Source organism: Trichechus manatus, unplaced genomic scaffold (assembly GCF_000243295.1).
Source record: "Trichechus manatus latirostris isolate Lorelei unplaced genomic scaffold, TriManLat1.0 scaffold00016, whole genome shotgun sequence".
Lineage (NCBI taxonomy): Eukaryota > Metazoa > Chordata > Mammalia > Sirenia > Trichechidae > Trichechus > Trichechus manatus.
Genome location: NW_004443952.1, coordinates 26,215,659 through 26,238,339, shown reverse-complemented (window position 1 = coordinate 26,238,339; position 22,681 = coordinate 26,215,659). Strand labels below are relative to the sequence as shown.

Sequence of the window (22,681 nt, the reverse complement as noted above, 5' to 3'; positions counted from 1 at the left end):
TGTCTATGAATCTACTTCCTGTAGGTACTTTGTCTAGATCTCCTTCCACTCCCCTGGCTCTCCGCCATTGCCCTGTGTGTGCAGGCTTCTGCAGACATGGTGTCCCCTCCAAGCACATTAAATGTTCATGGTCTGAACCTGTGAGCCCTGGCTTCCAAAGAATTTTTGTGACTTTATTTCCTTAAGCCCAGGGCTCCTGGCAAACACTTAATTCTGAGTAGAAAGTAAGAATCTGCTCAGTACAGTTGCTGTTTCCTAAGGGAAGATAAGCTCTGGTTGGTAGGATCTGGGGATTTAGAGATGAGCACCCCTCACAAATAACGTGAGGAGACTTGTAGTTTCTCTGTTATTTCCCATCTCCTGTTGTTTCTTTTACTGTACCCATTGTCTTTTGCATCAACCACTTCTGGCCGACTTTGGGGCCTAGCCCTCCCTTTACCAGTATTGTCCCACCCACAGAACCAGGGCAGTAGGTAGATGAGATGGAATGGGGCATGAAGGGCTGTGGGTAGTAGGCAACTTGAAGAAGGGTCTTACTGAGAAGCAGCTTAAATCTTGAGCTTTCTGCTGACCCAGGTAATTCTTGCTCATCTTTCCATCACCTGTTAGCCCTGTCCTGTCTCTCCCTGTTCTACTGTGTCTCACCTCATTCTATCCATAATTTCTCCCACCTTTAGCTCTCCCAAAAACATCACCCCCTGTCAAAAGCTAAGCAGCTTACTTCTGCCTCCTTTGTCCTGGAACTCATTTGCTCCAGGATAATTAGCTAGAGCTCAGGTCTCAGGGCACAGGCAAATTGTTAGGGTGGAGGGGAACAAGGAAGGGCAAGAAGCCCCAAACCTGCTAGCACTGGGATCTGTCATGCCTAAACACCATGTGCCAGTGGTTCTGTGGGGAGCGCAGCAGCTCTGGAGCTCTCTCTTCTCTGCATACTGCTTAAAGGACTTGGTTTGTTTTTTTGTGTGTGGAAGCCTTTAAAAGTGTTTTTTGCCCTATTCCTTCTTTAAATTATTTAGTGCCTCAATTTTCAACTTCTTAGTGAATTCTCATAAAATTCACCAGAATGATAACCCAAGTTTCTTATCTACCCTGGGTTATCTGGTTATATAGAGTTTATCAGATGCCTAAGATGTGTAGATAGTATGTAACCTGTGTGTTCCGCGTCAGTGAGTTAGGGGTTTAAGGAACCTAAGCTAAGTCAAATCACAAGATGAAATGGGAATCCAGAAAGACCAGACCTGACTCTGGGATAGGAATGTATTTTAGGAATGTGGCTAGGAGACTTGACTCTGTCTGAAGTTGTTCTTTTGCTTTTGTGAGGCTTGGAAGCATATGTGGACCCTTATCTTGGGTGTGGCTTACTGCTATATATACCAGTGGGTTGTGTGAGGGGATATGAGTTCTGGCAGCTACCAAACTCCCAGTGGACCATAGCCCTGGGATCTCAATGAGCTGGGCCTTATATCCTTTCTATTCATTGGGGAAAAGGGAGATGAAATACTGCTCATTTCAGCAGTCTGCTTGTTGCCTTGGCTGAACAGGACATTGGCTTAGACAACAGGCTATGTCACCACATGGTATATGCCACCTACACTGCTCTGGGCTTCCTACTTTACTGCTCACTGCCCGACCTATAAGCAGTCTCCCATCTCTCCCAGGATCTAACTTTTTTCTATCTCTTTTTAAAGATTCCAGATGATGGTGACTCCTCTCTGCCCCAGTGGATTCCTGAAGGGTAAGTGATTCTCTGTAAGGTTTCTGTGGATTTAATACAGTCTCTTGCTGCTTTTAGCTTTTCCCTGGGAAGGAGAGGAGACAGCTCTTTAAGCTAGATCCTGGGGAAAGAAATTCTACTGTAGGTTGATTGGTTCTCTGGGACAGAGGAGAGAACCTTGCAGATTGATTCCTCACAGGCAGAAGAGGGAGCTTTACAGAGTGGTTCCTTTGGGGCAGGAGAGGGAGCTTTGAGGCTCCCCCATCCTTTCTTCTGGAATTTCTGATCCATTGCATCCTGGCGGTGACATGCCCAGCAGGTGCAGGTGGAAGACTAAGAAAACTAGAAAAATACCTGCATTTGGAGACATCACCTTTCCACTCCATTGCTGATGGGGTGGTTGATTAGATTACTCTCTGGGCTCAGTCCTGCTTCAGCTGTTGTGAGTCACTTACTTATTCCACTTTAGTCTAGACATAAGTAGCATCCCTTCTGAGCTCTGCATGTTCTATCTTTGCTTTGTCTGGGAGTTTCAGATCCATGTGATTACACCAGAAAGTCATTTTAAGCTGCTCAGCTGCTGCCTGTAACTGACTGCTCTTAAGAGGGAAAAGATTTAAGTGCCCCCCACATCCTCACCCACACACTGCCCATTAGTTCTTGGGACTTCCCTTCTCCCCTTGCTCTACAAAGACCTTCTGACACCAGAGTTCTCAGTGGCTGCCTCCTATCACTTTAGAAGAAAAAGAAGAAAGATCTGATCATAAAGTCAACTACTGTATTTTTACATGCTAGTTATAGATTGAATTATGTCCCCCCAAAATGTGTATCAACTTGACTAGGCCATGATTCCCAGTATTGTTTGACTGTCCACCATTTTGTCATCTGATGTGATTTTCCTGTGTGTTGTAAATTCTACCTCTGTGATGTTAATGAGGCAGGATTAGAGGCAGTTATGCTAATGAGTCAGGACTCAATCTACAAGATTAGGTTGTATCTTGAGTCAATCTCTTTTTTTTTAAGATATAAAAGAGAAGTGAAGGGGTGGGGAACCAAGAAACAAGAGCAGGAAAATAGCATGTCCTTTAGAACCAGTGTCCCTGTACTGAGAAGCCTCTAGACTATGGAAGATTGATGACAAGGACATTCCCCCAGAGCTGACAGAGAGAGAAAGCCTTCACCTGGAGCTGGCACCCTGAATTTGGACTTCTAGCCTCCAAGACTGAAAGAATAAATTTCTGTTTGTTAAAGCCATCCACTTGGGGTATTTCTGTTATAGCAGCACTAGATTACTAAGACAGTGCTCCTTTTCCTTGTGATTCGTCCTTTTTTTCAACCAAGAGTTAATCATGTGCATGAGCCACCCCTTTCTTTTATTAAAAGCTTGTTTATGTTGCAAAAAACTTCTTGGCTCAAGTGGTACATATTGTAGTTTTTGAAATTACCTACAAACTTTTGGCAACAGCTGCTTCTTCGATGGGCTTTAGCTTTTTTCTTCTAATGATTCTAAAATATGTGCATGCAAATGGAACATATCCAAGCTGTTTTTAAATGGAGCCATGCAGAGATTTTCTAAGTGTTTCCCTGTTGTCTTCTTTCCTTTCTTTCAGCCTTGTCCTAGGAAGCTGTCATAAGTACAGAACTTTCCTAGGTCTGGTAGTCTTATTGATAACAAAGCCCACTGCCTGTGCTCAGGAAGCTTATCTGTTAGAAATCAACATATCAGGTTGCCAACTCCTGACCTTGACCTAATTTGTGGCTCCATTCTTTGCCTATATGACTGGCAGTACCTACATATTCTTCTGGGACATTTCTCTTTTTAGACCAACTGTGGCATACAGCCCAGCCACCCCTCCTTCCCCACCTCATTGACCTTGTTGACAACCAAGAACATGAGTTCCTTTCATTAAGGCTCAGAATGTTAGCACCCAAAAGGCAAGGGAGATTTTGGAGTCCATCCCCTTGTTTTATAGAAATAACATCAAGGCCTGAAGAAAGGAAGGGATTTTGGCAAAGGACAAGTAGTAACTTTGTAGAAGTATTGGAACTAGAATCCAAGTTATCTCACTGTAAGACTGGAATGCTTTTCGGGATATCCTCTGTTTTTATTGTTTATTGTTATGGAAGAACGAACAACAAAATAAGTATGGAAAAGTTATATAAATCCAGTTGCTCTAGCTGTGATTTTTTTCTGGTCCCTGTTAATGTGTTGTTGGGTTGGACCAGACTTTCAAAGTCCCACTGCTGCTTCTTGAATGGTCTTTTGCAAGTCTCCCATCCCATCTACCCTGCCTCCACTTGAATATGAGAGCCTCTCTCTCCAGGACACCCCTTTTCTTCAGGAGGTTTGGATAGACAGAGCTGGTAACTCCTTTACTTATGGATAGAGAAGGTCTCTCTCTGTGTGTCATTGTTTGGCAGTCTCCCTCACCTAGGCAACAGATTCTTCTTCCTGTAGAGCCACTCCTGTGGTCTCTGTTCTAGCACAGTCCAGGCAAGACTTATCTTTGGAGAGCAGTGTCTCAGGCCTGGGTATGGGAAGGAGCCCTACTGACAACCAATTCCCACCTTGCCTTATGGAGCACCCGAAACCCATTGCTGTTGAGTCAATTCTGACTCATGGTAACCCCATGTGTACAGAGTAGAACTGCTCCTTAGGGTTTTCTTGGCTATATTCTTTACAGAAGTAGTTCACCAAGGCTTTCTTCTGCAGAGCCGCTGGGTGGGTTTGAACCGTCAACCTTTATGTTAGCAGCCAATTATAAACTGTTTGTACCACGCAGGCTCCTTTATGGAGCACAAGGGCCTTCAAACAAACAGAGGAGCTTTGGACCGTAACTGTGGAATAAAATAACTCTTAAGCCTTGGCTAAAACCGTAGAAGTCACTGAGGGGCACCCTGAGAGCAGATGCCATTGCTCATCATCCCATGGCTTTTCCCCCTCACTTTCTGTCTTCCTTATCCCACTCAAAGGCACATGATAGAGGTCAGTTCATCTTCCTCAGGGGCGGGAAGGTTCAAGGAGAATGGAACACTGAACCTGGAAGTCATTCAAGGCAAGACTGGAGGTCCTAACATATTTTCTTGTCTTCTCAGGCCAGCTGGAGGTCTCTATGGCATTGACAGCATGCCAGATCTACGCAGAAAGAAGCTGCTGCCACTCGTCAGTGATCTGGTGAGTAAGAATTGTGCAGGCCTAGGTAGGAGTCTTGGGGTGTCCCCCATTGGGATTTGGCAAGCTGTCAGTACTGGAAGTGGTCCATTTAGTGATTAGTTTGGTCTGATGAACAATCATTTAAAGCCTTCATGAGACAGTGATGGTTTCAGTGAGACCTTGTTCTACCTCACTCCATAGTCAGATCCCCAGGTTCTTCATTAGCTCAGGCTGCTACCTGGAACATTTGTGGTTTGTATCCTCAAAGCTGGGCTCCTGTAGGTATCTAGCTCCTCTAGGTATCTCTACAGCCTTCTTTGATTACCTAGAAGCTGCCTCTAGCCCCTGACCTAGATCATTGAGCTTGGAGTGGGATGAACATGACAACCTTCTTGGAGTCAAGTGAAAGCCTCCTACCCAAAACGTAGACTTTCTATACTATCTCTGTACCCCTAGTCCTTAACCCAGTGTCTGGCATTGAGAGGTAATGATAAAAATATGTGGGATTCAGCTGAAACAGACTTAGGAGTTAAGACTGATCTCAGAACCTCCAGGATGACCAGAAGCTCCCATTCTGGGTCACACTCTTATTAGCTCCTGATGCAAGATCAGCTCAAGGAGTTTTCTGTAGCCTTATAGGAGTGGAGTGGGGTCCAGGCACTGGTAAGCTCTCCCAGAGTCCCAGAGCTCTAAAGCTAGAAGCCGGAAACCTGAACCTTTTTCTTGTTACTATTTTTTCTTCTTCTTTTTTCCTCTCTATTCTGCTTTTTCTATCCTTTTTCCTTCTTTTCTCTGCTCCTTCTCTTCTTCCCCCATTAGTTTCTTCCTCCTTAGTTGGCTGAATGGAAGTATCCTCTGCCATTTTCACTTTATCATTTCCTTCTTTCCCTCCTTTATTTTCTACCATTTGTGTACCTTCTCCTTCTTTCTCTTTTTCCTCCTTTCTTCTTCTCTTACGTACCTCTTCTCCCACCAGCTCCTCATGAAGATAAACACTGATGTCATCTTTTCTTATTATCTTCTTTCCTTCCTTCATCATTTCCCACCTCCTCTTTTTTCTCTTCCTCTTTTTTCTCTTCCTCTTTTTCTTTTCTTCCTACTTTTTTTTCTCATACTCTTCTTCCTTATCCATTAGCTTAACTGATTGAATAGCAGTATCATGTTCATGTCTTGTTTCCCTTCCTCTGTCTTTCACCCTTACTTATCTTTCACTTTATGGCTTAACTCTCCTTAGAGTAGGAGCTCTAGTCCCTGGGCCCTGACCAGTTGTCTGGGTTGAAGACAAGTTTTAGTGGAGAGATGAAGAGGGGGTTGGGAGGTGTTCCCTACTTTAGACTATAGAGTAGGACCTCTCAGTTGCCTCTGAAATTTTTCATGTCCTGGGGCTGGCTTTAACATCATGTTGTTCTTTCTCTGCTGTCCTCCACACAGGCTATGGTGAGTGTCTCCAGAGCCCCTTCCCATCCTCTATCCACATCCCAAACCACCTGGGCTCTTCTCAGCCATTCTCCTACCTTACAGCTGATATTATGACTTGTCTTTGCCTAGTACCTGCTGCCTTAGGGAAACCATGTCCCTCTCCAGGGGCCATCCCTAAAGCTCAAGCTTGGCAGATATGTGGGCCCCTCTCCACAAGAGCCTCAGCTCCTGGGCTTAACTCCCTGTCCTCCTTGGTTTGACTGAGGCTGCATTGCCCCATTCACTCACCAAGTCCCCTACTTATTTGGCTGCTGGTTTTATAGCCACCCAGGGATCATGTGGGAATGGGAAAGTGACTCTGGCAGGGTTGTGTATCTATCCTATTCTTAGTGACCTATTTCCTACTATAATTCTACACTTTTCATTCTCCTTTGCCTTTTTATAAACAAGGAGTTTCTGAGGGGTAGGATACCTAAGAATAGTGAGAGAAAGAGAAACTCTTTGGGATGATAAGAAACCCTGAGAGAACTGGTGTTCTAACACTGCTAGAACAACCCCCTTGAGGGACTTGAGTTTTAGATCTTAACCTGAGACACCTGTTACCTGTTACCGGGGGCAGTCCCTGTGAGTACAGTTTAAGTAAAGAGAGTGTAGTGAACTATAGTTAAGTGGCTTTGGTCACTGAAGCTCCCCTCAGGACTTTGCTAGCCGTTGGTGTTGGTGGCCAGGGCTGACAGCAGATCTTCTCTTGCAGTCATTGGTCCAGTCTCGGAAGGCAGGCATTACTTCTGCAATGGCTACACATACCTCTCTCAAGGATGAAGAGCTGGTAAGTAACCCACGGACTTTCATGAGTCCACTGGTCTGAGGCCTGGTGATTATCTCTGTAGCCATACTAATTGGGAATTCAAAGGTCCTGGGCACACATTGTTAACAAAACAGATAGATAGCATCATGTCTCAGTTTTCTACACTTGTGTAGGCAAAGGTCCAGACCAAGTCTCATGTTGCCCTTTGGGAGGAGATGGTCCACTGACCCATCTGAAGCTTAGGGTTTTATGGTGGCTCTAGTGCCTTCCGATCCCCTCAAAAGCTTGAATTCTGGGACAAGGCTCAGACCCAGTGTTCAGGTCAAATCCATGTTAGATGACCAGGAGCACACTACATTGGAGGCTTGTTTTTGCCAGGTTGGTCTATGGGCTGAGCCAGGCTAGAGAGTCTTGTCAGCTGCCAGAGGGGAAGCCAGGGTCCTGATTGTCCTCCAAGGGCCTCAGTTCTGGTATCTCCCAACAGAATTCTAAACTCACTGGTGGGTGATGGGGTATGTGTCTTTCAGAAATCCCATGTGTATAAGAAAACCCTGCAGGCCTTAATCTACCCCATCTCGTGCACCACACCCCACAACTTTGAGGTTTGGACGGCCACTACCCCGACCTACTGCTATGAGTGTGAGGGCCTGCTCTGGGGTATTGCCCGGCAGGGCATGCGCTGCAGCGAGTGTGGAGTCAAGTGCCACGAGAAGTGCCAGGACCTGCTCAATGCTGACTGCCTTCAGCGTGAGTGCCCCTGTGGGTGAGGGTGATGGGCAGGAGAAGCAGGGCATCTCCAAAATAGTCTGGCAACAAACAGCTAGACTTGTTGAACCATCCATCATTCTTCAGTCTACCTGGTTCTGAAGCCCTTTCCTTTTCACAAAAGGTAGGATCCTGAGTCAAGGGACATTGCCTTTCCCAATAATAGGTCTTATAGGACTCTCTTAAACATCTTTAGGAAAAATTCTTTAAGCTTTCTGAGATCCTCTATTGGGGCTAGACTCTCTTTCAGGATTCAGATGATCCCAGAGACTGAGCACAGTGTCCACACTGGCCAAATGACTACAGCATGTTGAACCAGGGACAGAAACTAATGAGGAGAGAGTTCTGTGAAGCTCCATGCCCCACAGAGAGAGTTCCTGAAGTCTAGACCCTAGGTCCCAAGGAAGATAGAATTTGTTCCTTGCTCATAGATAAAGCATCTAGGCAGCAGTGCCAGGATCAGAAGTTTCAAATGGATCAGGCAGAAGTCCAGCAGGAGAGTGTGCCAGACTCCCAAAGGCCCTGGCTAAATATGTGGCTTGCGTTGCCATCATGGAGTGGGAAGAACAGGAGCAGGAAAAGCAACAATAGGTATTGACCTCTTGGTAGGTGACCTGTTGGTCAGCCCTACTTACTGTCTCTGGCTATCCTTCAGGGGCTGCAGAAAAGAGCTCTAAACATGGAGCTGAGGACCGAACCCAAAACATTATCATGGCCATGAAAGACCGCATGAAGATCAGAGAGCGGAACAAACCGGAGATCTTTGAAGTTATCCGGGATGTTTTCACTGTGAGCAAAGTTGCCCACGTGCAGCAGATGAAAACAGTGAAGCAGAGTGTACTGGATGGCACCTCCAAATGGTCGGCCAAGATTACCATCACTGGTGAGCAGGCCAAAGTTTGGGAGGACAGGAAGGCTCTAGGTTATGAGAAGGAGCCTGGGGAAGAAGCAGCCTGAGTGTGAGGGAGTATGGGGCTAGGGAGGAAGATGATAGGCCCAAGGGGAAGAGGGAGGACCTCATTATTCATCACTCCTCCTCACCTAAACTCTGGTGTAGAGGGTGCTGGGAGAGGCAAGACTGGCACCCACATACATCATGAATGATAATACAAGGCTTTGGTAACAATATGACATTATAGATTTGGTTAACAGTCTGATATTATAAGAGCCTGGGGATGGGGGAAGGGGAACAGGGAGGAGACCAGACAATAGTTACTAGCTAGGTTTACTGGCAGGTGAGTCAGGCTGAGATATGCATATATCAAAAGGGGTAATGACCAATGTAGGGATAAGTGGTCAGTTAGGCTCGGAGAGGGGAGATTCTTGGGTTAGGCTTTGAGGGAGAGGCTGGTGGCCCAGGACTAAGGATATATGTGGAGGAATGAGAAGATGAGGGTTCATGTGCAAGGAGCAGGTAGACACTGCTTTAAGAGGAAGAGCATATGAGTAGTGCTATGGAGAGCTTTCGACTTTCAGAGCATACCTGAAGCCTCCTTCTATATGTGATTGGGTTGCAGTGGTGTGTGCCCAGGGCCTACAAGCCAAGGACAAGACAGGATCCAGTGACCCTTATGTGACTGTGCAAGTGGGCAAAACCAAGAAGCGTACCAAGACCATTTTTGGAAACCTGAATCCTGTTTGGGAGGAGAAGTTCCATTTGTAAGTCACAGAAATCAGCCCATTGTTTTGCCTGGGACTGTGTATTTTTTGGGAGCAGCATTAAGTCCTGCTATTTTGGGTTTGGGCCCTAAAAGGGATTGGGCAGAGTCAGTGGGGGAAAATCCATTTCTGAAGTGCTTCACTTGGGTAGCAGCCATTCTTTCTCTGGGTTTCTTTTCATGGACTATTATATTGGGGTTACTGTATCCAAGCCCTGTCTTAACTAGGCTTATGAAAGGGACTTCAGGGCACCCATACTGTTTTTTCTAGCACTAGATAGGTTTTACTATTGCTTAGTGACAGAACAAGGAACTGGTCACCCTACCATGTACCTCCCAGCCCTGCCACATTGCCTAGGAGGGGTAGGCTTTTCTAAGGAGTAGGGAAGTAATGTCCTTATCCTACAACTGGGTAATTCTGGCTTAAAGATGGAAATTTGGGTCTGAAGGAGTTTCCATTTCCCATAAGGGCTCTGCTTTTCTTTCTGCCTCAGCTCCTACCCATACTCTTTTTTTCCATTTTCTCATTTTCTTACAGAGTATTTCATATTACAGTAAGGGGTGGTTGTTGAAAACTGACAAGCTCTAGCCTATATCTTGGACTAGTGCATGGAGAATCTAGAGATGTTTTATCATGCCCTTACAGCCTAGAATCAGATCTTTGGGTCCACCCAGCTAAGCAGGCTGGCCAGGTAGAGGCCTTCTGCTGGCTGCTTGGAGAACTCATGTAGAAAGGGATTGGAGCATAGTAAGATTAATCTTTACAGTCCAGAAGCAGCAGTTACAGGTTCCTGCTTGAGTCCTTCTTATGGTTAATTCTAAATGAATTGGCTTTGTAGTCATTTTTGTCCATGTTTATCCGTTTAGTAAACAATTTACTAAGTCTCTATCCTATACAAAAGGAACCCTGATGGTGCAGTGGTTAAAGCAATTGACTGCTGACTAAAATGTCGGCAGTTGAAATCACTAGCGGCTCCGAGGGAGAAAGATGTGGCAGTCTGCTTCCATAGAGATTTACAGCCTTGTGAAACCTGTGGGGTCGCTATGAGTCAGAATCAACCTCACAGCAGTGGGTTTGTTGTTTTTAGTTTTTATCCTGTACAAGACACTGTACATGATACTGTGCATCTAGAAATGAATAAGACGATCCCTGACTTTAAGAATCTCATTGTTGATTTGTGTATTATTTTTCAGTAGACCAGTAATTACACTATAATATTTTAATGGAATATGGAAAGATCTGAGAACATAGGGAAAAGAGCAGCTAATTCTGTCAAGTACAACTTGGGTGAAGCAACAGGACCCAGAAAACAACTGTTGGGGAAAAAGAGCATGAGGGTGGTACTTGGGCACACTCCCTTCTCCAAAGCAAACAGCATAGAGGAGATGACAATTCAAGTCATCTTGAGTATTAAAGGATGATAGACATTCACCAGGCACAGAGTGGGGATTAGATAAAAAACTAAGCAGATATGACCAGATGGATATACCATGAACACCTAGCACCTTTACTATTTCATGTCTTGGACTCTGAAGAAGGAGCTGGCAGTTGTTTCCTAGGGCTCTGTAGCATCTGTCCAGCTGTTCTCCTGTTGGTGTTGTGGATACAGCTAACTACACTGGGAGTCAGAACTGACCCTGCTACTTCTCCCTCTGCTCCCTTTGTCCTAGGGCAGTAAGGGCTAGGTGGTGGTAGGTAGAGCTACCAGGCCCAGGAATTAAGAGCTATTTGCTGGGATATCCTGACTCACTTGGAACTTTAGTGTCACTTTTCTCTGACTCCTTTTCTTCTTCTACCAGACCCTCAAGTTAAGTTGATGGAGATTTTGGGAGGGAATGAAGTAATAAGAGTGGGGGTTGCTGGGTCTATTGCTAACAGAGCCTGCCTAATTCTCTCACAGTGAATGCCCCAACTCCTCTGACCGCATTAAGGTACGTGTGTGGGATGAGGATGATGATATCAAGTCAAGAGTAAAGCAGCGGCTAAAGCGAGAGTCAGATGATTTCCTTGGCCAAACCATCATTGAGGTTCGGACGCTAAGTGGCGAGATGGACGTCTGGTATAACTTGGGTGAGGAAAGAGAACTAGAGAAAGTTGTTGAGAAGGGAGAATATCAAGGAGGTTATCTAGGAAAACTCCCATCTACCAAAATCACCACTCAATCCCCAAAGCATATCTCTATACAGAACCTGCCTTATCTGCGAAGAATAGACCACGGGTAGGGCTGGGGACAGAGGAGTGTGGGAGGATGGGACTCACTCTGGCTGGACATTCTCTAGGTTTCAGAAGGCACTTTAATTTTCATACTCATCCCTAATATTTTTAGCCCCTTGTCCACTCCTATTCTCCCACCTACCCAGTCCAGGGATATTTGTGGAATATGTGGTCTTTGGAGTGAGCTCACCCTGCTGGGTGTACCCTTGAATCAGTGTCTCCTTTCCCTTGGGTAAAGCCAGGATGGGGACTGTCTAAGCTGTCTGTAGTTGCATTGGTATCAATCTTCAGTCTTCTTTCCTTCCCAGAGAAGAGGACAGACAAGTCAGCTGTCTCAGGGGCTATACGACTACAAATCAATGTGGAGATCAAGGGGGAGGAGAAAGTAGCCCCGTATCATGTGCAGTATATGTGTCTCCATGAGGTGAGCCAGCCGTTGGTAGATGGGATGCCAGGAAGCAGTGCTGGGAAGGGACCTTTGAGGATAAGTAGGATTACTAGGTGGTTGAAGATGTTGGGCCTGTTTTTTATTTTATCCACGGCTAAATGTATTACCCTAGACAGCCCAAGTAATAGTCCCATCCTCAGTGTGTCAGTAATGTGAGAACAGCCTCTTGGAGTTACAGGAAGGACTGAGCAATGACTTGAAGGACAGAATTTCTGTGGAACCCTATTCATATTCTCCTACACTTGACCACGAGTTTGTCTTGTTTTTAATATAGTTATGCACCCCATAACGTCCATTCGAACAACATCTGACTGCATATACGTCCACAGCCCTGCTCATGCTCTCTAGGGGATGCACACAGCCTTACTCGGCAGCAAAGCCATCCCACAACCCCCCACCCTTGGGAACAGGCACCCCTGCCACCGGAAAGAGTGGGCGCCCGATCCTGCTCCTGAGCACCAAAAGTCAGCCGGCATCACAGGCCTGGCCAGGGTGGGGCCACCAGGTTGCCAAGACCACTCCCTGATGTCTAGGCCTCGCCTGGAGCCTCCCAGCCATGACCTTCATGGGGCTGCAGTGCCTCGAGCCAGGCAAGATGGCCGAGCGCTCATCTGAGGCATCTGCAGCGGGAGCTGCCCAGGCCACGTGCCGCACGACAAGCCCTGGGGCCCATGTACCTGGGAGCACCGCGCCTCACGGACCCAGGTGTTCACACAACATCCAAATCACATTATGTCCTATTTCACAGAATGTATGTTCCTTGGAAACCCTACTCTGTCCTAGAGGGTCACTATGAGTTGGAATCGACTTGACGGCAATGGGTTCTCGTGGACGTTAAGCAAAACATGACTGTCTATATCTAGGAAATATCCTGAAACTTATGTATTAAACCAGATTGAAACACGTGTGTCAAATCCCCAACAGAAGCAATGTAAACGAGTCCATCCTGGTTGCCATCTTTCTGGCCCATCGGTTGATTTTCTTTAAGGCAGCAATATCATGGATCTTAACCTTTTATGACACAGACTGTTTTTAGAATGTAATGAAAGCCATGGGCCCTCTCCCCAGAAAGCTGCCCAAATTTCAGGTGGTTTATAGACTCTTTCAAGTCCATCCATAAAGTCTCCAGAATTAAGAATTCCTGATAAAACAGGGCATAGGCTTTGGAGTCAAAAGACTGACTTGAATCCTACCTTACCGCTCACTCTCTAGTAGGGTGACTTTGAGCAAGTTTCACAGACAAAACTGAGTTTTAGTTTTTTCATGTGGAAGATGGGCATTATAATTCCTACTTCACTGAGTTGTGGTGAGGATTAAATGAACTAGGTGTGAAAAGCATCTAGCTTGGTACTTCACGTACAGTAGACTTGCCTTCCTTCCCTGAGCTCATCTAGTCCCCATCAAGGCATAACCAGGCAGGCAGAGTTCCCAGTGGCTCTGACTAGAACAGTTCTTCTCAGGTAGATGCTGTGGACTGAGTAAGCTCAAGGCCTCTGGGGGCAACCTGGTTTGGGCTTTTTGGTTGTACTTTTCCCAAGACTTGTCTAATCAATGTGATCTTTCATTCTGCTGCCCTGGAGGCCAGCTCCTCTTGTTCTTCTTAACCCTCTCCTTTTCTCTGCTTTGGCTCCTGCAGAACCTTTTTCATTACCTCACAGACATTCAGGGAAGTGGAGGAGTCCAGATTCCCGAGGCTCGAGGAGATGATGCGTGGAAGGTGTACTTTGATGAGACAGCCCAAGAAATTGTGGATGAATTTGCCATGCGCTATGGCATTGAGTCTATATATCAGGCCATGACGTGAGTCTCCCCTGGGGCTCTGGGAAATGGCTGCCAAGCCTTGGGGTAGCTAATGAAGGCACACTGACTGGGTGGACTGATTCTTGGTGGTGGTATATGCAGTGATTCGTTGCTTTGTTTTCCAGTCTGAGCTGGGTGGGGTGATCTGTGCCCCAAAGCAAAGAGCGTATATGTATAAAGGGAGTGTATTTGTCATTAACTCAAGGAGAATGGAGAGAATTCAAGGATAGGAAGGAAAATGGCATGGGAGTGTATGCAAGGACCAACCTGCCAGAACATCACAGGCCTGAGCAGACAGGGTATGTGTGTGTGTGACAGACAAGCTGACCAAGACTATCCTGGGAGTCAGAGAGGGCACTGAACTGTAGGGAAAAGTGCTCTGTATGGAGTTGTTCAAGACTCCTGTAAGAGGAACTCCTGCCTACTATGAGGAGAGGTGCAGCTTTTCTGTTGGTGAGGCTGCCACTAGAGCTGTGCACAGGAAGCATCCCTAGGTAAGCAGAGGCTAGCTATTGCCCTGGCTGTGCTTCATTTATTCTACAAAGAGTTTCTACTATGTGTCACTCACTGTGCTAGGTGCTAAGAACACAAAGATGAATAAGATGGGACCTCTGTGCTTGGGAAACTCCATCTAGCAAAGAGAAAGACTAGTAAACAAACAATTAGAATATAATGTGACAAGTGCTATGATAGAAGTAATTATGGGTTATTAGGAGAGCAATAGGGAAGGGCACCTAAATTTTAGGGAAGGCATGTCAGGGAGGGGCTTCTTAAAGAGGTGACACTTGAATTGAGTCTTGAAATAGAAAAGGAGGAAAGGTATTTCTTGTAGGGCATGTGCAGAAATGCTAAGATGCAGCGGAACATAGCATATTCAAAGAATTGCAAGAAGTTACGGTATAGATGGAGAGAAGAACATGTGGGGGATAAAGCTGGAGAATGGCTGTCTGCCATTCTTACTCTGTTTACTCTCTCAGGGTGATTTCACCAAACCTATGACTTTAACCACTACTTTGGGGCTAAGGACTCCCAGATCTTTCGCTCCACATCAGACCTCTTCCTGTGCTTTAGACCCATTTCTGTCTCCTACCTGGGTATTCCCACGAGCATCACAAACTCAGCATGGCCAAAATCCAGTCAGCATCATCGCCACCAAATCTGCTTATCTTCCTATATTTCTTATTTTAGTAAATGGAACCATTTTCTACCCAGGTGTCCAAACAGAAATTTAGGAATCAGCCTAAACTTTTCCTCCTCACTTAACTGCCTTCCCTTTATTTCCCTTCTCCCCTCAATATACAATCAATTTCTAAAGCCTCTCGATTCTGTCTACTAAAAATGTTTTTAATCTCTTACTGTTGTATAAAACAAACAAACAAAAGAACCTCTTGCTGTTGAGTTGATTCCAACCATTAGTGACCCTATAGGACAGGGTAGAACTGCCCCATAGGCTTTCCAAGGAGCAGCTGGTGGATTCCAACTGCCAGCCTTTTGGTTAGCAGCCATAGCACTTAACCACTGTGCCACCAGGGCTCAACAACAACTCCTATTTAGCATTTCTTATGTGCCAGGTACTGGTCTGAGCACTGAAAGAATGTTAACTTATTTAATTCTCATGTCAACCCTATGGGGGGGTGGGGATGGCTATCATTATTATTCCAATGTTACAGATAAGAAAACTAAGGCATAGAGAAGTTAAGTAATTTACCCAAGGTCACTGAGTAAAGGGTAGAGCTGAGATTTGAACCCAGAGTCTGGCTCTAGAATCTGTGCTCTTGACCATTTCTCTGGCCCCCTAAGTGTCTCGTTGCTTCTTGCCTGCATGATTGCAGTAACTCCTCAACTGGTCTTTCTGTCTTAGTCTCATCTCTTTCCAACTCTTCTTTTCTAGTTTTTCATCAAAGTGACATTTTCTAAAGACAAACTTAATCACACTATGGTTTGTTTAAAAATTTACTATAGCTTTTAGTATAAGCTCTTTTTAGTATCTATTTTCTATTTTCTGCCTACTTCTCCTCTCTCATTTCTTGCTGTTCATCCACCAAACACGGCTATAACTGGAGTTTCTCAGTTATGAATATATTTGTATTGCAATTTCCCTTTGACTACACACTTCTCCATTTGATTAACTCCTGCTACTCCTTTATGACTCGGCTCAGCCATTTCTTCTTTGGGAAACTTTTTGCTAACCCCTTCTAACCTCTAGCCATTCTGATTTACATCACATGCCTTGGATTACTGGCTTACATACCAACACCTGGAGGCCTTAGTGGTGCAGCAGTTAAGCACTCAGCTGCTAACTGAAAGGTCGGCGGTTCTCTGTGGGAGAAAGATGTGGCAATCTGCTTCTGTAAATATTGCAGCCTTGGAAACCCTATAAGGCAGTTCTGCTGTGTCCTATGGGGTCCCTATGAGTCGAAATTGACTTGATGGCAATGGGTTTTTTACCAACACTTGCTTTCTCTGTGAGACTATTAAGTCTTTGTGTTCTTAACACTTAACACAGAGCCTGGCACAGAGTAGGCATTCATTGAATGTATATTTGAATGAATAAATTATGAAGAGCCTTGTATGCCTAGATAGCTGGAAGCTTCATATACATCAGAGAGATCTTTTGATTCCTTGGTCTTTACTGCAAGCCCTAAGAGTCTTTGAGGCTGAAGGTGCTATGTTTTTCAGGCACTTTGCATGTCTGTCCTCCAAGTACATGTGTCCTGGCGTGCCAGCAGTGATGAGCACCTTACTGGCCAACATCAATGCCTATTATGCCCACACAACTGCATCCACCAATGTCTCTGCATCTGATCGCTTCGCAGCCTCCAACTTTGGGGTGAGTGTGATGTGACCCATTTGTTATCAATAAAGTTTGATTTTTCTTGGCAGGTTCTACGATGTCAGTAAGTACCTGAGGCGATCCCTTTTCCATTGTCTGGACTGTTTCCCCTATTCAGGGCATGCCCTTTCCTGGTGTTAAGGTATCTGAGAAGTTGAATCATTAATCATTAATCAGAATGTCACCTGACTTAAGTTCTATATAAACTGGGTGAATATCTCTGACTCACCACAAAGACTACCTCTTTAGGGATGAAATTGCTGATACCCCCAAATCCACTGAGTCTCTGTGCCCTGTATTTTGGTACTAACCATTTTTGGTTATTGATAGTCTTTCTGTTGATGAATTTATGTCATTGGTTAAGCTGGTCAGATATCTGTTCCATTCTGTCTTACCCCATTATATATTTACTTAATATCTAATGATATATAGTCAATATATGGGTTCTAGGAGTACTATGCTAATAGCCTACAGGCATGTGCTTCCACATTTATATTTTTTCTATAAAAACAAACTATTAAAATAATATGTTATTTATTTTAACATTTAAAAAGTATAAACCATCTTCCAAATGGATCACCATTTCTCCCTCCCATCATCACCACTAGGCTATGGCTATATAACTGTTACTAGCTACTCCAAGACAGGACACCATGGATTCAGGAACAAGTTGGGGAATATGTTTGGGGTTTCCTTTATCCAATTAAGATGAGTTAGTCCCAAAGGGGTGGAGATGCACAGGTCATCTCCTGTTGACTCTTGTATAGAAATAGCTATTTCCCCTCCCAGAGACTTGGCTTTCCCCTTGGTGGTATGAGATTTCGCAGTTTGAAAAAGAGCTGCTAAGAAATGGAACACGGACCACCTATCCCATTTCTCCCCCACATTGTTTGTTCTTCTCCCCATGGGCAGGGAAGGATAGGATGGATCCCCAACCCAGTGCTGCTCCCATCCTTTCTACTCACCCAGAGGTGATTCTGTTTCTGTTACTGTCTAGGGAGCTCGGAGACAGGTTATCTCTCTCTTCCCCATTCTTTGTTTTCCACCCTTAGAAAGAGAGATTTGTAAAACTGCTGGACCAGCTACACAATTCACTGAGAATTGACCTCTCCACATACAGGGTAAGTGAAGAGATGGCTGTGAGGGTGGGATAGTAAACAGTATCAGTTTCAGTTCAGGGAGACTGTAAGCCAATCTTGGCTATAAAGATAGAAAATTGATCTGTGTCATAACACACAGATGAGTGGCCAATGCCACTGACAACTGTGGTATTGTAAATTCCAAGGACCAGGCAGTATGTGAATAGCAGCAAGTAGGGCTGCTTTTATAGGCAGTTTTCCAGCCCTACTCATCATTCTACAAACTCTCTGATGACATTTTCATTAAGGAGTCTCCTGAGGATAATCTCTTCCAGAAATGCCCTTTTAAAAATTAGGTACTTAATTACATTTCCTTCTTGCTTTTTTCCCTTGCTCTCCTCATTTTCCAGAGGAAGTGTGAAAAATCTGTCTAGGGGGAGAGAGAGTAGGTTGGCTTGGACAAGTATCAGAGGTCATGTCCATTCCTAGTATGGAGGGAGGAAATATATTTATTAGGAGGATGGGTTCCTGGGAGGGGACAGGATAGGGACATAGGCAGTTTCTCAGTCCCTCCTAAGTTAGATCTTCTTAGAATGGCTTAATTCCTTGCTTTAAAGTGTTGTGAATTTCCAGAACAGGCAATATACCCACATTAAAAAATAAGTATAAAAACAACCTCAAAATAAAAAAGAAGTGAGGTTTTGATTATCTGCATTTCTAGTGCTCTCCATTTGCACAAATGGAGAGGTTGACTGTATATCTTATATTTGGCATGTAAGTAGCCATTTGAAAGTTTAAAAAACTATCCCTTAAAGTGGAGAGTTGGTCAGCCATCTCCCTCCAGCTCTCCGTGGCAGCTTTCTTCTAAAGTTCATGCCAAAGGGAATGAAGCGAGGCATGGCAGTAAGGTCCTAAGGCCTTGGAACTCATTCCAAAAGCGGTTCTGCTCAGAGCTCTACTATCTGCTGGCTACAGAACAGGGCAAGAACTGGGATCTTCTATACAGAATGTACTGGCCCTGGATCTAGTCTGGTCTGTAGTGTGGCTACACTTATATTCCAGGATATACAGTTAGAATGTATTTTTGAAAAACTCACTGTTTGGGTGCAAGAATCTCTACCCAAGAAAAGTATGCATGCGTGCAAGCGTGTGTGTGTCTGTGTGTTCATTTGTGCAAATGCTCACACATTGCATGGAAAGTAGGGTTGGGGGAAGGATGTGTTGCCTTCTAGAGTGGGGAGTATTAACTACTACTTTTTGGCAAGGGTCCATCTCTGTCAGTAGGAAAGAGAGGGAGACCTGTAGCATCACAGCTTTTTCTGCCCTGCTCAACTAGGGAGAATCCCAGTGGTTGGCAGTCAGGGAAGGTTTCGATTTCAATGCTTTTGGCAGGGAAGGCTTTCATATTCATCTGTTCCTTTCTTACATTTGCTTGATTTGCAATAGAATAATTTCCCTGCTGGGAGCCCTGACCGGCTTCAGGACTTGAAATCTACAGTGGATTTGCTGACCAGCATTACTTTCTTCAGAATGAAGGTAAGGAATGGACTGGGCTGGGCACTGCTGGGCTGGGAATCATTGAGCAGAATAAGTATCATAGGGCAGTCTGAAGCTACAGGTTTCATCCCCTCTAAGCCCACATTTCTATATACCTGTTTCCTGGATTACTTCTGAGAGAGCACATAGCCCATGGATCAACAAGGATGTGCTGGACAGTTCTCCCATCAGCTGTCCTAGCAACTTCAACCCAGGGCAAGGTGCAGGGACCCATAGAGAGATGAAGGAATCTGGGGTGGTTTAGAGGAATGCTAGAAGGAGATCCCACCCAGATGAGCAGGACTGTGGGCCCATGTTTCTTCTACTAATTGGCAGGTGCAAGAACTGCAAAGCCCTCCAAGAGCCAGCCAGGTGGTAAAGGATTGTGTGAAGGCCTGTTTGAACTCCACATATGAGTATATCTTCAACAACTGCCATGACTTGTATAGCCGCCAGTACCAGCTGGTAAGATGTTTGCAGTCAAGTAGGGCCGGCTGTTTGGAATCTCAGCTTTGCTTGCTGTGGTCATGGTGGAAGGGAGCTCAGGGCAAAGTCTCTGAAATTACTGAGGGTGAGTGAGTTGCGGAGTGTGGACCATTTAGACCATGTGATACATTTGTGGATGGAGAGGGGCCATTGGACAGGCTCTGACATGCCTGAGTTGAACAGAAGTGTTGACAGTAAGTTTTACTTTGGGGCTGAGAAAAGTGAACCTAAATTCTAGCACAATTCAGGGATGGAGTAGGTGAATTTTCACTCCATCCCTAAGTCCCTCCTACCCCTAAGAGTAATGTTATTCTGGCTCACTGTGGGCCTCTATGCAGCATCCTGGAGTTCCAGGCTGCCTTCCCCTGAAACCCATAACTGCCTGTCTAAGCAGCTAGGCCTTGGAAGTCTAACTTTTCCCTCTGACCACTTCTCTCTGCATTGCCTGGTGTTCTAAGGTATATTTATCAGCTGACGAGCAAGGCTGACCCTCTCCTTCTATGACGTTCAGCTATTTTACCTATTCTAGGCTGGCATCCTAACTCAGTACCTGGTGACTTTGTACATTTTTCTAGATCCTTCCAACAGTGTCCTTTTTTCCCGTTTCAAAGCCAGGGTTTCCTCTGGGCCTATCCACTCAATTACAGTTCCCGTCTTAGGAATGTCTTGATGGCCACACATTTGCAGAGTATATTCCCTTCAGTCCAACAAGTATGTATTGAATGTTTATTCTGGGACAGGTCACTTTCCCTGAACTATACGAATACAAAGCTGAGAAAAGCAAAATGTGCACCTTCGGTAAATTCATGATCTCATGGGGAGTTATCTAAGCAAATACTTAACTCCAATCAGAGTAGTCTGTTAGAAGAGCCTTGAGAGATTGAAGGGATTCCACGGAAGAAGTCAATCCTGATCAGATATCAGGAAACCTACATAAAACCAGGGTTATTTGAGATAGACTTTGGAAGGCAGGTAGGATTTGTACAGCAGATGGTAAAAGGACAGCCTAAATTTCTTAGACATTTACCCTTTGATGAGTACATCAAATTTGTAATGCTTCCTAGGAGCACCTTGTTGTTGTTAGATTTTGACTCATAGTAACTCCACATGACAGAGTAGAACTGCCCCATAGGGTTTTCTTGGCTGTAATCTTTACGGAAGCAGATCACCAGGTCTTTCTCCTGCGGAGCTGCTGGGGGGGTTTGAACTGCCAACTTTTCAGTTAGCAGCCAAGCACTTAACCTTTTGTGCCACCAGGGCTCCAGGAGCACCTTAAAACCAAAACTGGTTGCCATCAAGTCGATTCCGACTCATAGCAACCCTATAGGACAGGGTTGAACTGCCCTGTAGGGTTTCCAAGGAACGGCTGGTAGATTCGAACTGCCGACCTTTTGGTTGGCAGCTGAGCTCTTAAGCCACTACAACACAAAGCACCTTAGTGGAAACTAAAATCTTGTTAATGCTGCCTCCTCTCATTCCCAAATATACTTTTTATACAGCCATATCTTTTAAGACTTCCTCTCTCTAAGGTTTGTAAAATCTCCCATTGGTTCTGAAGTCCATGAGAGTTTTTCCCAGGACCTTTGTTTTGCCTGCCACACTCTGTGCTCTTTTATTATCCATCTGTGGATTCTCTCTGGTTGGGGGAGGACTCTATTCTTAGCTTTGATATTTCAACCGTGCAAAGGCCTGTCTGAATGTTTGGGCTCTATTCCCTAATATGAGATGAACCTGACTTTGAATGAGGGCTTTAAACCATTCAGGGGCTTTCTATAGTCCTTGTACTTTGCTAACTACTTCTTACTTTCTCTCACTCTCATTTCTCATTATTCATCATTTGGATTGGAGTAAACTCTTGGTATACTTTTGATTTTTCATCTACTGACTTCAGTCATTGGTTCATTCCTCCATCTATTCATTTAACAAACTGAGCACTAGGGATATTAAGTTGATTTAGACATATCTCTACCTTTGGGGAGCTCATAGTTTGGTGGAAGTGGGGGGCAAGTTATTACGTTCATTGTTTTTTATTATTTTATTGTTAATACATTTTATTGTAGTTGTCTGTTAAGTCTATACCAGAGGTTCACAGAGGGTGCTCTGGGAGCCCAGAGGAAGGGCATCTAACCAGACAAGGGGTGTCAGGGAAAACTTCTCAGAAGAAGTAAAGCTCAACCTGAATTTTGAGAAATGAGTAGAAATTAGCTAAGAAGGGAGCAGGTGTTGGGGCTTGCAGGGAGAGGTAAGAGAAATACCATGTGCAGAAAATAGAATGTCTGGAGGCACAGAATTGTGAATGAGTATGTTAATTTAAGGAAGTGTAAGCAATAAGAGCATTTACAGCATCAGACTTTGGAGTTCAACCATCTGGCATCAAATCCACTAGCTACATGACCTTGGGCAAGTCATGTAACCTCTCTGTCCTTCAGTCTCCTTATCTGTAAAATGAAGGTGATAATAACTTTTACCTTAATGGAGTTGTTATGAAGATTAAATGAGATAATGTATGTAAAGTTGTTGGTCAAGTGCCGGGCACATAATAAGCAATAAATGGTGGTGGTGGCATGATGATGGTAGTACAAAAGAGGCATGATAAAGTATGAGGTTGAGAGATGGGCCATATTCTGAGAGATCTCTGTGTCAAGCTAAGGAGATTGAACTTTATTGAAGGCTACTAAAGGGCTTTAAGCAGCACTGTGAGAAGCAGCACTGTGAGATTTTCCTCGTAGAAAGGTCACTGACAGCTGCATGGGAAGTAGATTGGAT

General features: G+C 44.8%; 1 protein-coding gene across 1 annotated transcript in view; it reads left to right on the top strand.

Annotated features, from left to right (window-relative positions):
- UNC13B (unc-13 homolog B) overlaps positions 1 to 22,681 on the top strand; it is a 184,723-nt gene that overhangs the window by 147,997 nt on the left and 14,045 nt on the right. Inside the window, exons 11-23 of the mRNA XM_004372297.2 lie at positions 1,689 to 1,735; positions 4,811 to 4,889; positions 7,042 to 7,116; positions 7,623 to 7,842; positions 8,516 to 8,743; positions 9,378 to 9,519; positions 11,420 to 11,589; positions 12,042 to 12,157; positions 13,818 to 13,981; positions 16,661 to 16,811; positions 17,867 to 17,935; positions 19,340 to 19,429; positions 19,766 to 19,894. Coding sequence (XP_004372354.1) covers positions 1,689 to 1,735; positions 4,811 to 4,889; positions 7,042 to 7,116; positions 7,623 to 7,842; positions 8,516 to 8,743; positions 9,378 to 9,519; positions 11,420 to 11,589; positions 12,042 to 12,157; positions 13,818 to 13,981; positions 16,661 to 16,811; positions 17,867 to 17,935; positions 19,340 to 19,429; positions 19,766 to 19,894 — 1,680 coding nt within the window. The remainder of the gene's footprint in view (positions 1 to 1,688; positions 1,736 to 4,810; positions 4,890 to 7,041; positions 7,117 to 7,622; positions 7,843 to 8,515; positions 8,744 to 9,377; positions 9,520 to 11,419; positions 11,590 to 12,041; positions 12,158 to 13,817; positions 13,982 to 16,660; positions 16,812 to 17,866; positions 17,936 to 19,339; positions 19,430 to 19,765; positions 19,895 to 22,681) is intronic.